The sequence below is a fragment of the Papaver somniferum genome, chromosome 7 (assembly GCF_003573695.1).
Source record: "Papaver somniferum cultivar HN1 chromosome 7, ASM357369v1, whole genome shotgun sequence".
NCBI classification, from domain to species: Eukaryota; Viridiplantae; Streptophyta; class Magnoliopsida; order Ranunculales; family Papaveraceae; genus Papaver; species Papaver somniferum.
In genome coordinates this window covers 155,253,371-155,267,953 of record NC_039364.1, presented here as the reverse complement: position 1 = coordinate 155,267,953, position 14,583 = coordinate 155,253,371, and the positions used below count along the sequence as shown (strand labels likewise).

The window sequence follows — 14,583 nt, the reverse complement described above, 5'->3', positions numbered from 1 at the left end:
AATTTATTTAAGATTTCTTAGGATAGTTATGGGACAAGATATATATGGATTCTTATGGATATTTGTAGGGAAAATATGTATGTTATTATCTCATATCAATCTTAACCCAAACCACAAGAGTTTCATGGATTCTTATGATTTTTTTTTATCACAACATGCTATGTTTTTCCACCACCACCACTACAAACCACCACCACCACCACCACATATCACAAACCAACACCAGCACAACCACCACCATCGACCACCGCCTCCATCACCAACCATCACCTCCACCACCATCACCGCCACACACCAGCCACCACCGCCCATGCCCACCACCACCATTATCGCCACCACCACACACACCAACCACCACCGCCCACCTCCACTTTTGGATTTTTTTTTTAAGGGAATCATGATGACCTTGATTTTTTCAAATATATTACTAATTGGTAATATACTTCAATTTTTAAAAAGCAAATTACTCCTAAGACGATCCATTATAATCCAGAATCATATATCTATAAGAATCTTAAAGATTCTTTAAGAAATATTATAAATCCTCTAGATTCGGGTAAAACTAATATCTAATTTTATCTAGATAAATCCTGATCCAATACACCCCTGTAAGATACGTGGGATTGATATTCTGTGGATTCACGGGCAGCAGCAGTGACAGTGTAATTCCCAGGCAGGGCACAAGGCATGTCTTTCTCCTGTTGTTACTCATAGGCCCCGTACATTAGGTAAAGCTCGTTCTCCTGTCTTGATCTTGGGCCTCATGCTTGGGGCCACAAACAGCCCGTGCTTCATTCAATACCATACCTCCTCGCTCCTCATTATTGTCTGTCAAAATCAAACTACAGAGGCTCATTGATCTCATCGGAGCACTTATATCAACTACACGGACTTTGTGTCTCTATTTGCATTCTTTACTTGGATTGGTTGGTATGCAAAACACTTATCATTGTGAGGCATGTAACTCGTGACCGTACCATCTTTCATTCACGACCTCAGTCAGTATACTGCACTGGAGGGTGCAGATTAATAAAGTTTTGCTCAACCTCAAAGACACTTGTACTCGGATCATATATAGTTGTATGCTACTGGTACTATAATTATTGAAATAATTCGGAATGTATTCGCTAATTACTAATCAGTTGATATACAATTAATGATCAGTACTAGTAGTATTTCGGAATCTATTTGCGTATGTAATAATTAATGATTAGTACGGATACAATCTCATAATGTACTAATCATTGTTGTAGAATTGTTCTTCTATTATATAACCTTTCCTCTCTGGCTTTGAAACAAGAATCCAGTATAACAGGGATCTATAAATGAATGCAAGGTAGGAGTTTGTCTTTAAAACCCCATATCTAGCTCATATGTTTTACATTATTAATGCCTATGATATGTTTTACATTATTAATGCCTGTGATATGTAACATATGTTCTATGATATGTTAGATGGTTGGTGTGTAACATGAATTTCACAATGTTCAGCTCCTGCTATCTAGCTATGAGAAAAGTGATGGACATGGAGATCTTAAGTTTAGTAAATTTGATAGTGCACAAAATGACGCAGTGATGCAAACCAAATTTTTATATTTGCATATGCGGTACGCCGTATGTATGGATGGCGGCTCATGGCTCTTTGGTATCCTAGAAGCAAATTAACCTAGCTGAAATGGTCTACAACTAAAGCAGATATACGTAACATCAACTTGCAGTTTGACTTCGATTTTGTCGTCGTTTGGCTAGCATGAAATTTGACTCTTGTTAGCCAAATTAAATGATCATTTTACGCACATAAACTGAGAGATATCAGAAAAGATAAGAAGCAGAAAAAGTATTTTTTTTATTGAAAATTATTGAAGACCACACAGGCTGTCTGAGAGTATTTATTTGCTTTTCATTACAGGATTGACTTGTCTGTAAGGTCAACAAGATTTGACTTGACTGAAAGCTATACTTAACAGCCCCCCTCAAGTTGATACTGACATTCACAGAATTCAACTTGACAGACTCAAAAAATAACAACAACTGAAAATTTAAAACATAACAGAAGAATGAAGAGCAAGTCCAGAAAACAAAGCAGCTTCATTGTCAAAGGAGAGTTCTTCTTCATCAGCAATACATGAAGAATTCTGACACTCAGATACATCAACAACAGCACTTGAAGTATCTCGCAACAGTTGTTTAAGTAAAGAAGTAAAAGTAGGTGAGCACAATCCTTTTGTGAATAAGTCTGCAATCTGACTTTCAGAAGGAACATGTTGAATCTTCACAAAACCTTTATCAACCAAATCCCTTACTACATGATACTGAACTTCTATATGCTTGGCCCTGGAATGAAAAACAGGATTAGAAGCCAAGAAAATAGCTGAAGTGTTATCACCGAACATTTACATTGGAAGATGAACTGAGAATTGCAATTCCTTAAGCACATTAGATAACCATTCTAACTCAGATGCAGTAACAGATAAACATTTATATTCTGATTCAGCAGAACACCTAGAAACAATGGGTTGTTTCTTACTAGACCATGAAATGAGAGAACTTCCCAGAAATATAGCATAACCAGATGTAGACTTTCTTGTATCTGGGCATCCATGATAGACACATTTATGTGTCTAATATGTCTCAATTGTATGTATTGTTAGTACTCGATGTTCTATTTATTTTGTTATTTTATGTCTTTATAGGTATTTTTAGAGAAATAAGCTCTTGCGGCAAAAATTGGCTCAAAAAGTGGTGTTTTACACCATAGGATAAAGTACTAAAGACACTCCAGAAATGCACCGGAAGAACCCCAGAAATGTCCCGGAGGAACCCCAGAAAAATTACTGTTTCAGCCCCAAAAATTACTATTTCCGCCCCAATTGCTAAAGGGACCCCAGGAATGGATTAGGGGGAGGTCACTTTCTTCCCAGAATTTGAAAATATTTTTGGCGGGAAAATTATTTCATACACTGGCAGATTTTACGGGCATGATTTGAAAGGGTTATGAGTAGAATAAAGAGCTGAAATTCAAGGGATAAACTCCTTATGGGTATATGAATATATTTTGAGTGTTGGAATGGCCTGTGTTGGGCCCAATCGCCGGATATTTTTCACAACAGTTAAAAAAGGAAAATAGGGTTTCAAGTTGATTTATGGAAATTAAAGGAGACTAAAGGCAAGAAAAATAATTCTGAGGATTCATATACATATTTAGAAGATATTGGAATGATCGAAACATCTCAGAAACGCGTGGAGAAAGAAAATATAGAAATTATTGCCCGTGGAAAATATTTGTGTTCAATGAAGATTATTTGGAGTTATGACGAGATTCAATGCGTGATATGGGTATAAATAGTCTCTAAGGGTGATGTAGAAGCGGTGTCGAGAGTCTGGGGGGCTGAGGAGAGCCAGAGAAGAAGAAATTCGAGTTTTCCCAAACTCGGTTTCTGCTGCTGCTGCTGCTAATGAACATGAAGAACACGAAGAATGGACCTGCAACAACAGTCGTTTTTCTACAGTGATAACGACTCACATATGTGGGTCGTACATCAGGCAGTCTTATTTTCCATAGCGTTTGCGACACAGCCGCAGCAGTCTTATTTTGTCATTGAGGGTCGTAGGTCTCTGGTTTTATTGTATTTCTCATATTCTCATCATTTGTAAACCATTTTTGAGCCATAATAAATTATTTTGAGAGCATTTTTACTATGATGAGCTAAATCCCTCGTAACCAAGGCAATGGAGGAAGCTATTCACGCAACATAAATGGGTAACTATTTCATTTAATTGTATAATTCACCTAATCGCTGCTTTTGCAGAGTTTTAAATTATTTGAATGATTGTCTTAATTATTTGTTATTCAGTTTGATAGGTTATGCTTGGTTTAATCTCTTGATAATCTATGCTTAAGGTTTACAAATAATGTTTGAGAATCTGTATGATTGATAGTGAATTAAAGATAAAAGAGGACTTAAGAATTGGATAGAGTTTTGAAATATTTATCATTCAATTTTGCATAATAGTGGAATCCAGTGTCTTGGTTACCTCTCGCCCACTTTGTTAATATTTTTGTATATAATTTTATCAAATCTTTAAATTTAATCTTCACAAGTCCGAGAGTTTGAACTTCACTACTACAACCACGAAAAATCTCATAATCATTTTGGCGCCGCCGACGCGGATTTGTGCTTAGGTAGAATTTTTAGGCTTTTATTATTTTTTTTACTATTATTTGTTCCTTTTTACGTTTCTTTTTGTGTCTTTGATTTACAGGTTCGAAGTGGAATACTAAGGACTTGGGAACAAAAAGCTTAAAGCTAAAAGCTAAAAGAGAAGAAAAAAAAGACATAATTTTTTTTTAGGATTTGTAAATAGGCTTTATTTTTCATAATTTTTGTAATTTTTGGACTTTTTATTTGGACTTTATTCTGGACAATTGGACTTTATTCTTTTTTTTTAACCCTACGGAAGGGTATTATTATTAAAAAAAAAAATTTATATAAACTGTGTGCAGGGAAGGACGACGATTATTATATCGTCTCGGCCCCTCGGGTTCGTACATGACATAGGAGTCGTGGCCCGAGTCGACTTCAACGGTTCATCCCCCGTCTGGTACGGGAGGTAAGTCCATCGAAACACTCGCGAATCTCCTGTCAGCGGGTTTACTGTATTCCTTAAGGTGATTCATTGATTGAGGACGAATTTGGACTGTTTTTAAATTCCTAGTAAAGGGCAAGGCCTGGCCAATACAAGATAAGGGTTCGGATTTCATCACCGCTCCCTTCTTGCCCGCCTTAGGAAAACGAAACCTAACGCGAACCCAAGCTTAAAATTTGGAATAGAACGAGACCGATAGGGTAACGAGCTTAATAGGAAACTCGTTCGAAAAATATTGGTTGCTCTTTAAGCACACTCCAAAGTTCATGATGGTTTCTGTGAGTTGAATGCGTGACTGCGCCGCCTTGTGATAGCGGTGAGGCCTTGGGTATCAAAGCTCCACTGAGCTTCCCTCGCCTCAATTCAACTTACTTTGACTCGGATTGATTCCAGAGGGGTTTGCTTAAATTGTAACGAATTCCCTTTCGAAAGATATAAGCTGGTCTAGAAACAATCTAAGTGGAGCCATCATGCTTTTTGTTTGCTAGATTTTATAGGTTTGATTTGGTCGAGTCAGCCTTGTTTGTGATTGTGTAGAATTCCCTTGCAATTAAGTCGAGATGGTATGATAGAAGCCAATACAATGAATATCGACCTGAATTTGAATATGGACATCATCAGTTTTATTACCATGGTGGGAATAGTGGTTGGGAACGCCAAACTTTTCAAGGTTATGGTTCATACCATGGTGAGCCCAATCACTATCCTCACAACCATCAGTCATACGAGAAAAATTCTGCTAATTCCTCTTTACTTGAGTCGACACGTAAGTTAGCTGAGACAGCACGTAAGTTCGCTGGAATGAATAACTTAGTTATGGACGAAAATAATGCAATGAGTGAACTTTCTTTACCTGATTTCCTAGATTACGTCGGGAATTCATGTGAGTCGGCCCAAAAGCTTTTGTTAGAGACCCAGAATAGAACTTCTCTAAAAGATCTAAATTTCCAAAATAGTGTTTCCAATTTTACCCTTGATGTAAATAGTGAATATTTGCCTAATCTAGAGGACGAGGTTAGAATAAAAGACACTACTTATTTAGATAAGGTTCAATCATCTTCGTACTATGATGATGAGGATAGCAGTAATGAAGAATCTGAAATATGTAGGCATAGTGATCAGGAGTCTAGTAATCCAATTGAGTTGTATAGTGATTATATTATTTCTAGTTCAAATCCAAATAATGATTATATTATTTCTATGATAATAAGGATAGCAGTAATGAAGAATCTGAAATATTATAGTGATTATATTATTTTATGATTATTCACCTATTCAAAAGGACGAGGATTTGATTAGGGATACCACCGTTTTAGACGATGTAGTTTTTCCTTTTGATTACGAAACCGATAGTGGTTTAGAGGAACGGGTTCATTTCGAAAATACTGTTTTAGAGTCTAGCGACTTAGAAACAATAGTCTTGGAAGAAGAAGATAGACCCGTAGAGATGAGTAAAGATGCACTACCTGATAATAACTTAGAAGAATCTCTTGAATATTTAAGGACTCTGAAGATACGGAACATTCAAGAAATAATTAGAGGTCTATCTAGAGACACTGAAAACTCTAAGTTTGGGGGTGATTATCACTTTCCTAGTGCCTTACCTTTAACTCTCAGAAAGTCCCCACACTTAGGACTTGATATCTCTGCCTCGACCATTTTGCAAGATTACCTTCATACTCGTTTTCCCGAACCTAATGATGTCCAGGAAGAAGTTCGGTCGTTAGAAACACATCCTCTGGTTGATGTGGTTTGCGCAGGCTATGATACCCAGATTGACTTTGTTTTCCCACCAAATAGTTTTCTTCCAAATATGGGAACGTTTATATTTCAAATGTGTCGAATATTAAGTTGTGAGACTAAACCTAAATGCTTTAGGAAATTAGAATCGACACATTTGCTTAAGAATGACCACTACTCTCATTTTTGTCAATATTGTAAGGAAAATCTTATTGACTTAGAGGATCCTCAGTTATTTAGGTTATTATTGTGTGCTTCTAAGATCATATCTGAGTTTTTCCAGACTCTATGACCTAATGATTCAGATCCCACCTATGAAGAAACGCAACCTATGAAAATATTTTATTTAGACCCTTTCTTAGAACCTGAACCACAATTAGATATAAATATCTTAATCAGGAAACTAGATAAGGGCATGTTATCCTTGTTCACTTTCTTGGGTTATTGTAGTTTCCTTTGGTCAGCTCTTTTTGGTTTTGAAGACCCACAGTTATTTCGGCTGTTACTTTTTGATTTTATGAGGTAACTAATTCCTTCCGATGTCTGGCTGAAGACTTTAAACTTAGCACTTATTGGGAGGTAACCCAATCTCATGCAACACGGTAATATCTTTCCTTATCTCTTTTGCTTCAAATGGTAACAGTTTCTCCTTGTTCATGCTTTTAATTTCATCTTTAGAACATTGAGGACGATGTTAGATTTAAGTTTGGGGGTATGGGAGAAACTTTTTAGTTGCAGTATGAATAAATAAACTCCAGAGATTAAACCAAGCATAACCTATCAAACTGAATAACAAATAATTAAGACAATCATTCAAATAATTTAAAACTCTGCAAAAGCAGCGATTAGGTGAATTATATAATTAAATGAAATAGTTACCCATTTATGTTGCGTGAATAGCTTCCTCCATTGCCTTGGTTACGAGGGATTTAGCTCATCATAGTAAAAATGCTCTCAAAATAATTTATTATGGCTCAAAAATGGTTTACAAATGATGAGAATATGAGAAATACAATAAAACCAGAGACCTACGACCCTCAATGACAAAATAAGACTGCTGCGGCTGTGTCGCAAACGCTATGGAAAATAAGACTGCCTGATGTACGACGCACATATGTGAGTCGTTATCACTGTAGAAAAACGACTGTTGTTGCAGGTCCGTTCTTCGTGTTCTTCATGTTCATTAGCAGCAGCAGCAGCAGAAACCGAGTTTGGGAAAACTCGAATTTCTTCTTCTCTGGCTCTCCTCAGCCCCCCCAGACTCTCGACACCGCTTCTACATCACCCTCAGAGACTATTTATACCCATATCACGCATTGAATCTCGTCATAACTCCAAATAATCTTCATTGAACACAAATATTTTCCACGGGCAATAATTTCTATATTTTCTTTCTCCACGCGTTTCTGAGATGTTTCGATCATTCCAATATCTTCTAAATATGTATATGAATCCTCAGAATTATTTTTCTTGCCTTTAGTCTCCTTTAATTTCCATAAATCAACTTGAAACCCTATTTTCCTTTTTTAACTGTTGTGAAAAATATCCGGCGATTGGGCCCAACACAGGCCATTCCAACACTCAAAATATATTCATATACCCATAAGGAGTTTATCTCTTGAATTTCAGCTCTTTAGTCTACTCATAACCCTTTCAAATCATGCCCGTAAAATCTGCCAGTGTATGAAATAATTTTCCCGCCAAAAATATTTTCAAATTCTGGGAAGAAAGTGACCTCCCCCTAATCCATTCCTGGGGTCCCTTTAGCAATTGGGGCGGAAATAGTAATTTTTGGGGCTGAAACAGTAATTTTCTGGGGTTCCTCCGGGACATTTCTGGGGTTCTTCCGGTGCATTTCTGGAGTGTCTTTAGTACTTTATCCTATGGTGTAAAACACCACTTTTTGAGCCAATTTTTGCCGCAAGAGCTTATTTCTCTAAAAATACCTATAAAGGCATAAAATAACAAAATAAATAGAAAATCGAGTACTAACAATACATACAATTGAGACATATTAGACACATAAATGTGTCTATCAATCCAGCCCAATCAGAATCTGTATAAGCTCTTACTGTGGAGATATCACATTTGTGTAGAGTAATTCCAACTCCAACAGTACCTTCAAATATCTCAAAATTCTTTTAACTAAATGATAATGAACATCAGTTGGTGCATGCATGAATTGTGACACATGGTTAACTCCAAAAGAAATATCTGGTCTAATATTTGTTAAATACTGAAGACTACCTACTATTGTCCTATATTCAGCTGCATTTTCCAACAAAACACCATCATGGATAGAAGCTCTGGATTCCTTAACTACAGGTGTAGAACAAGGTTTACAGTCAAGCATATTTGCCTTTTTAAGTAATTCTAAAGTATATTTCTTTTGTGTAAGAACCAAAGAATTTTCATTTTTATGAGCTTCAATACCCAAAAAATAACTCAGATCCACTAATTGTTTCATAGCAAACTCAACACTTAAAGCTTGAACTAGCTTATCCATAGGAAAATCAGAATTCCCAGTAAGAATAATGTCATTGACATATAAAAGAAGTATCATCATTTCAGAGGAAAAGTATAGATGAACATTGAATAATCACACACTGATCTTGAAAAACCAAATTTAACCAAAAAATTACTAAACCTCTCAAACCAAGATCTTGGTGCTTGTTTGAGACCATATAAACTTTTCTTTAAGTGACAAACAAAATCTGGAAATTCAGGATCCACAAAACCTTGTGGTTGAGCCATGTAAACATCTTCATTTAAGTATCCATGCAAAAACGCATTTGATACATCTAACTGTTTTATTTTCCAGTTTTGTGAAACAGCGAAAACCAATACAATTCTCACTGTAGTAGATTTAACTACAGGACTAAAGGTTTCTCCATAATCAACACCATCTTGTTGATTATAACCTAAAACCACTAATCTGGATTTGAATCTATCAACTTTGCCATCTGCTTTAAGCTTAATCCTATAGACCCATTTGCAACCTAAAATGTTCGTGTGAGGTTCTGGTTTAACTAATTCCCAAGTGTCATTATCCTTTAAAGCAGTATACTCCTCTTTCATTGAGACTTGCCACTGAGGAATCTTGATTGCACTCTTAAAGGTTTTTGGTTCAGATGGAATATCTAACAAAGACGAAAAAGCAACCGGAAGAGGATGTTTAACAGTACAATGCATGACATGATCTCGAAAAGTTTTTGATTTTACAACACCCCTCATAGATCTTGTGACAATGGAACTAGAAGGAGCAGAAGGAGAAGGTAAATCAGTAATAATAGGAGATGAAGACAAACCAGAAATTGCAGGAATTGTAGATGAAGAAGAACTAGAATGACAAGAACCAGATGAATAATAAAATTCTTGTTCTGAAAAGATTACATTTCTTGAAATATGCAGTTTTCTTGAAATTGGATCATAACACTTATACCCTTTGTGTAAAGGACTGTAACCTATAAACACACATTTGACTGACTTAGGAGAAAGTTTATCTGATCTTGAATGACCCCAAAAAGGATAACATACAGTGCCAAAAACCTTAAGAAAACTATAATCAGGTAAAACAGAATGAAGAACTTCAAAAGGAGATTTATTGTGAAGAATTGGAGTTGGTATTCTGTTAATTAGATATGTTGCAATTAAGAAAGCATCATACCAAAAATGTTTAGGACAGAAAGAATTAAAAAGTAAAGTATTGCCCATTTCAGTTATATGTCGGTGCTTTCTCTCAGCAAGACCATTTTGCTGAGGAGTATTGGGACAAGAAATTCTGATGTTAATGCCATTTGAAGTAAGAAAAGTACCCAAAGCACCTTTTACAAGTTCACTAGCACCATCTGTTTGAAAAGATTGTATCTTTGTAGAAAACAAATTTTCAGTTAAGTTTTTGAAATGGATAAAACACTTTAAAACATCAGTTTTCAGTTCCAATGGATATATCCAATGAAACCTACTATAATCATCAATGAATAATATGTAGTATTTAAAACCTTGTAAAGAAGAAACTGGTGAGGGTCCCCATTCATCACAATGAATCAATGATAAAGGAGTAAGAGCATGAGAAGGAGATAAATGAAAAGGTAACCTTTTACTTTTGGCAATTTGACAAGAATGGAATAAAGATGGAGAGGATTTTGAAGAATTAACAATAATGTGTTTAGATGAATGAAGTTGTTTAACAATATTATCAGAAGGATGACCTAATCTACAACGCCAAAGTTCTGGAGAACCATGTAATGCAGAAAAAGCATGATGAAAGTTTTGAGAAAAAATAGGATATAAATTGTTAACCATTTTACCTTTTGCTAAGAGTGCATCAGTGGAAAAGTCTCTTATTTCATATCCTGTAGGGTGTAGCCTAAAGTAACACTTGTTATCTGATGTAAACTGACCCACTGACAACAAGTTATGTTTCATCTCAGGAACATGAAGAACATTCTGTAACTGAAAACTAGTATTTGAAGTATGCAAACTAGAATTACCAGTCAGGGAAACAGGTAATGACTTACCATTGCCAATTTTAACTAAGTCCTTGCCCTTGTAGGAGGAAGTATTCTCCAACAATGAAGCATCACCTGTAATGTGAGCTGAAGCCCCAGAGTCTAATAGCCATAAATTAGAGCTTGAAGGATCATCATTAATATGAATTGAATTAGTATGTTGACTTGAAAAAGCTTGTGGTGTAGTAGAAGTAGAATTCCCAATTGTTGATTGTGAAGGCTCAGAAACACTAACAAAACCAGAATTTGATGGAGGATAATATCGAAAATGGCACATGCTTGCATAATGCCCTTTCTTTCTGCAAATTTGGCAATCAACTTGTGATAAATAAAACCTCCTAGATCCACCAGTTGATGTAGAACTACTTCCTGGATCATAATTTCCTTGAATATTAGAAGAACTACTTCCATACTGTCCACTTCTATTCCCATTACCTCTTCCATAAGGAAAATTTGAACCATTCTTCTTCTTGACACCATTAGCATTATAACTATTCCCTGAAATAGAATTACCATTTCTTGCATATAAGCCGGAATTATGTTGACTATCATAAACTCCATTAGTATCACGGTCTTGATCAAATAACCATTGCTCATGGGTAAGTAGTCTTGCTTTTAACTCACTAAAAGTATAAGGATTATCTCTATTTTGAGCTGAGATAACAAAAGTATCATACTCCCTACCCAAACCATTCAAAACATGCATTATAAGATCAGAATCACTAACTTTCTCTCCAATGACAGCTAGGGAATCTGCTATGGACCTAATTTTCTGTAAATACACTAGAATGTTTAAATTTCCTCTCTTCATTCCAAACAATTGTGCTCTCAACATATTCTTTCTTGCTCTATATTGAGTTTGAAAAACATGACCCAAGAAATTCCCATATTTCTCTTGATGTAGTTAGACCAAGAACATCCCCAGAAATTGTAGATGTGAATGTAGCTTTTAGACAACTAACAACAAATCGATCCATCTTTCTCCATTGAACCCATTTTGGGTTTAAACTAAGAACACCATTAATCATAATTTTCTCCTCTGGCATTGGAATCTCTCCATTAACATGACCATACAAATCAGTTGTAATCAAGATAGACTCAAATTGGTCGCGCCATAGAATAAAATTTGTATTATCTAACTTAAAAGAAACAAAGTTAGTGATGTTGGTAAAAGGAAGTGTAAGATTACTATTATCAGACGTTGATGCAGCGGAAGACATTGATACAATTGAAACTTCTGGTACTGGATTGATACGATTGCTTTTTCTAACCATAAAATTGCAACTCCCTGATTATAGAATTAGAATATTGAAGATCTTGATGTAAAACTTGTTATGAAAAACTGTATATGAATGATTAATCTGTGAATGATTTAGATCTTAATCAGCTGTAAAAGATTATTGGAAAAGATATTGAGCTGGTTTGTAAAAAAAAATTTTAGGGTTTGGATCTCAACCCATCTGATACCATGAGAAATATCAGAGAAGATAAGAAGCAGAAATAGTATTTTTGTTATTGAAAATTATTGAAGACCACACAGGCTGTCTGAGAGTATTTATTTGTTTTATCATTACAGGACTGACTTGTCTGTAAGGTCAACAAGATTTGACTTGACTGAAAGCTATACTTAACATAAACAAGAAGGAAATCTGATAATTTCTACTTTAGCATTCATGGTTAATAATAGAACCATCTAATATGGAGGATGCATAAGTTCTTCTCATATTAGAATTTAGTAGATCAGAATTATCTACTAAAGTACTTGAATAAAATGTTATCTGTGTGTCTAAGATCAGTTTAACCAGCCCAATTATTCTCAACAATAACATAGACAATTAAGAGCAACCTGAATTTAGCGAGACATGTTCAAAAATCATGGGTCCTAATAGGAAACCTGAATTTAATATTGGACCCGGAAGAAAAGCAAGGTAGTAATAGTACGAGATCAAGCAGTAAAACTTTTGTCAGACAGATAATAGACTTTTTGGGGCTCCAAGATGCGGGTTATGAAGGCGCTCCTTTCACATGGTCAAATAATAGAAGTGGAGAAGCTAATATTTGTGAAAGGATCGATAGATATTTAATATCTTATCAATGTATTCAATGATTTCCAAACACAAAGGTGAGTCACCTAACCAGAGTTAGTTTTGACCACACCCCTATCCTTTTTGATTCCAATTCGGAAACAAAAAGACTTCATAAACCTTTTAGATGCCTTAGATCTTGGCTCTCCCATCCCTCGCTTTGATCTGTGGTTGAAGCGATTTAAAATCTATATTCTCCCAATTCTTCACCTAAAAATTTCATTTCGAATTTGAAATCGCTTTCTTCGGATCTAGCCCAGTGGAATTCAGATATTTTCGGTAATATTCATAAAACTAAATATAAAAAACCTCAATACCAAAATAGATAACATTCATAGATCCGGAAAAATCTCTTGCAAGATAGATACACTCAAAAATCTTCAAGCTGAGCTAGGAAAATGGTACGAAATTAGAAATGATTACTACTATCAACTCTAAAGGGATAAATTCTTCAAAGAATATGATCAAAATACTGAATGCTTTCATGCAGCTGCTTCAAATAGGAAGAAACTTAATGTTATCCATTCTCTCAGAAAACCATCAGGACTCTGGATTTTCGAGAGGGACCAAATCAATTCCTTATTAAACAATCATTTCACCTAAATCGGAACTTCCCATATAAAAAACTACAATGTAGATCTAGATGAAATTATACAACCTTGTGCTACCAATTCGGAAAACATAGATCTAATCCAAATTCCTGCCAAAGAGGAAATCTGGTCAACTCTCTCTAACATGAATCCTTGGGGTGCGCCGGGCCTGGACGGTTTCCAACCGGGATTCTTCAAAGCTAATTGGGACACCTTGGGTCCAAATATAATAAATGCTACACAAGATTTCTTTAGAACTGGAATTTTGGAAAAGGACTTTAACTACTCTTTCATTACTCTAATACAAAAAATCTCAACTCCCCAAACCCCTACGGATTTTAGACCTATCAGTCTCAGCAATACTATCTATAAACTCATCTCAAAAAATTTAGCGAATAGACTAAAATCCATTTTAAATAGGATAATATCCCCAAATCAATCAGCCTTTCTTTTGGGGAGACAAATTTCAGACAATATTATCATATCCCATGAACTGATTCACTCGATGAAAAATTCAATGAAAAAAAAGGGTTTTTATCCCTTAAGATTGATCTTTCCAAAGCTTTTGATAGAGTCGAGTGGCCTTTTATTACAAAAGCATTATCTTCCTTTGGTTTCAGTGATTGCTGGGTAAACCTCATTTCTCAGTGCATACCCACGACCTCTTATTCTATTCTCCTAAATGGATCCCCGGGCCCAAGTTTCTCTACCTCTAGGGGTCTAAGTCAAGGCGAGCCACTATCTCCATATCTTTTTTTAATATGCATGGAGGTTCTCTCAAGACTTCGAGAAAAATCCACAGAAGAAAATATGATCTCGGGTATTAAAATAAACAAACATGCCCCTACTATATCTCACCTATTTTCGCAAATGACTGCTTTCTTTTTACCAAGGCGGACTTAGGGAAAGCGAAAAATTTATTGGATATTTTATATAATTTTGGGGAAATCACTGGGCAAATGCTAAATTTTCAAGAATCTGGAATATATTTCAGCCCTAAAATCCACCCAA

At 35.5% G+C, this 14,583-nt stretch overlaps 1 protein-coding gene across 1 annotated transcript; it reads right to left on the bottom strand.

Moving 5' to 3' along the window:
* Positions 1-2,039: 2,039 nt before the first annotated feature.
* Positions 2,040-8,950, bottom strand: LOC113295403 (uncharacterized mitochondrial protein AtMg00810-like). The gene is made up of 3 exons (XM_026543742.1): positions 8,460-8,950; positions 2,398-2,502; positions 2,040-2,334 (listed from the first exon to the last, which is right to left on the bottom strand). The coding sequence occupies exons 1-3, from the start codon at positions 8,948-8,950 to the stop codon at positions 2,040-2,042; spliced, it is 891 nt and encodes a 296-aa protein (XP_026399527.1).
* Between the last annotated feature and the right edge of the window lie 5,633 nt (positions 8,951-14,583).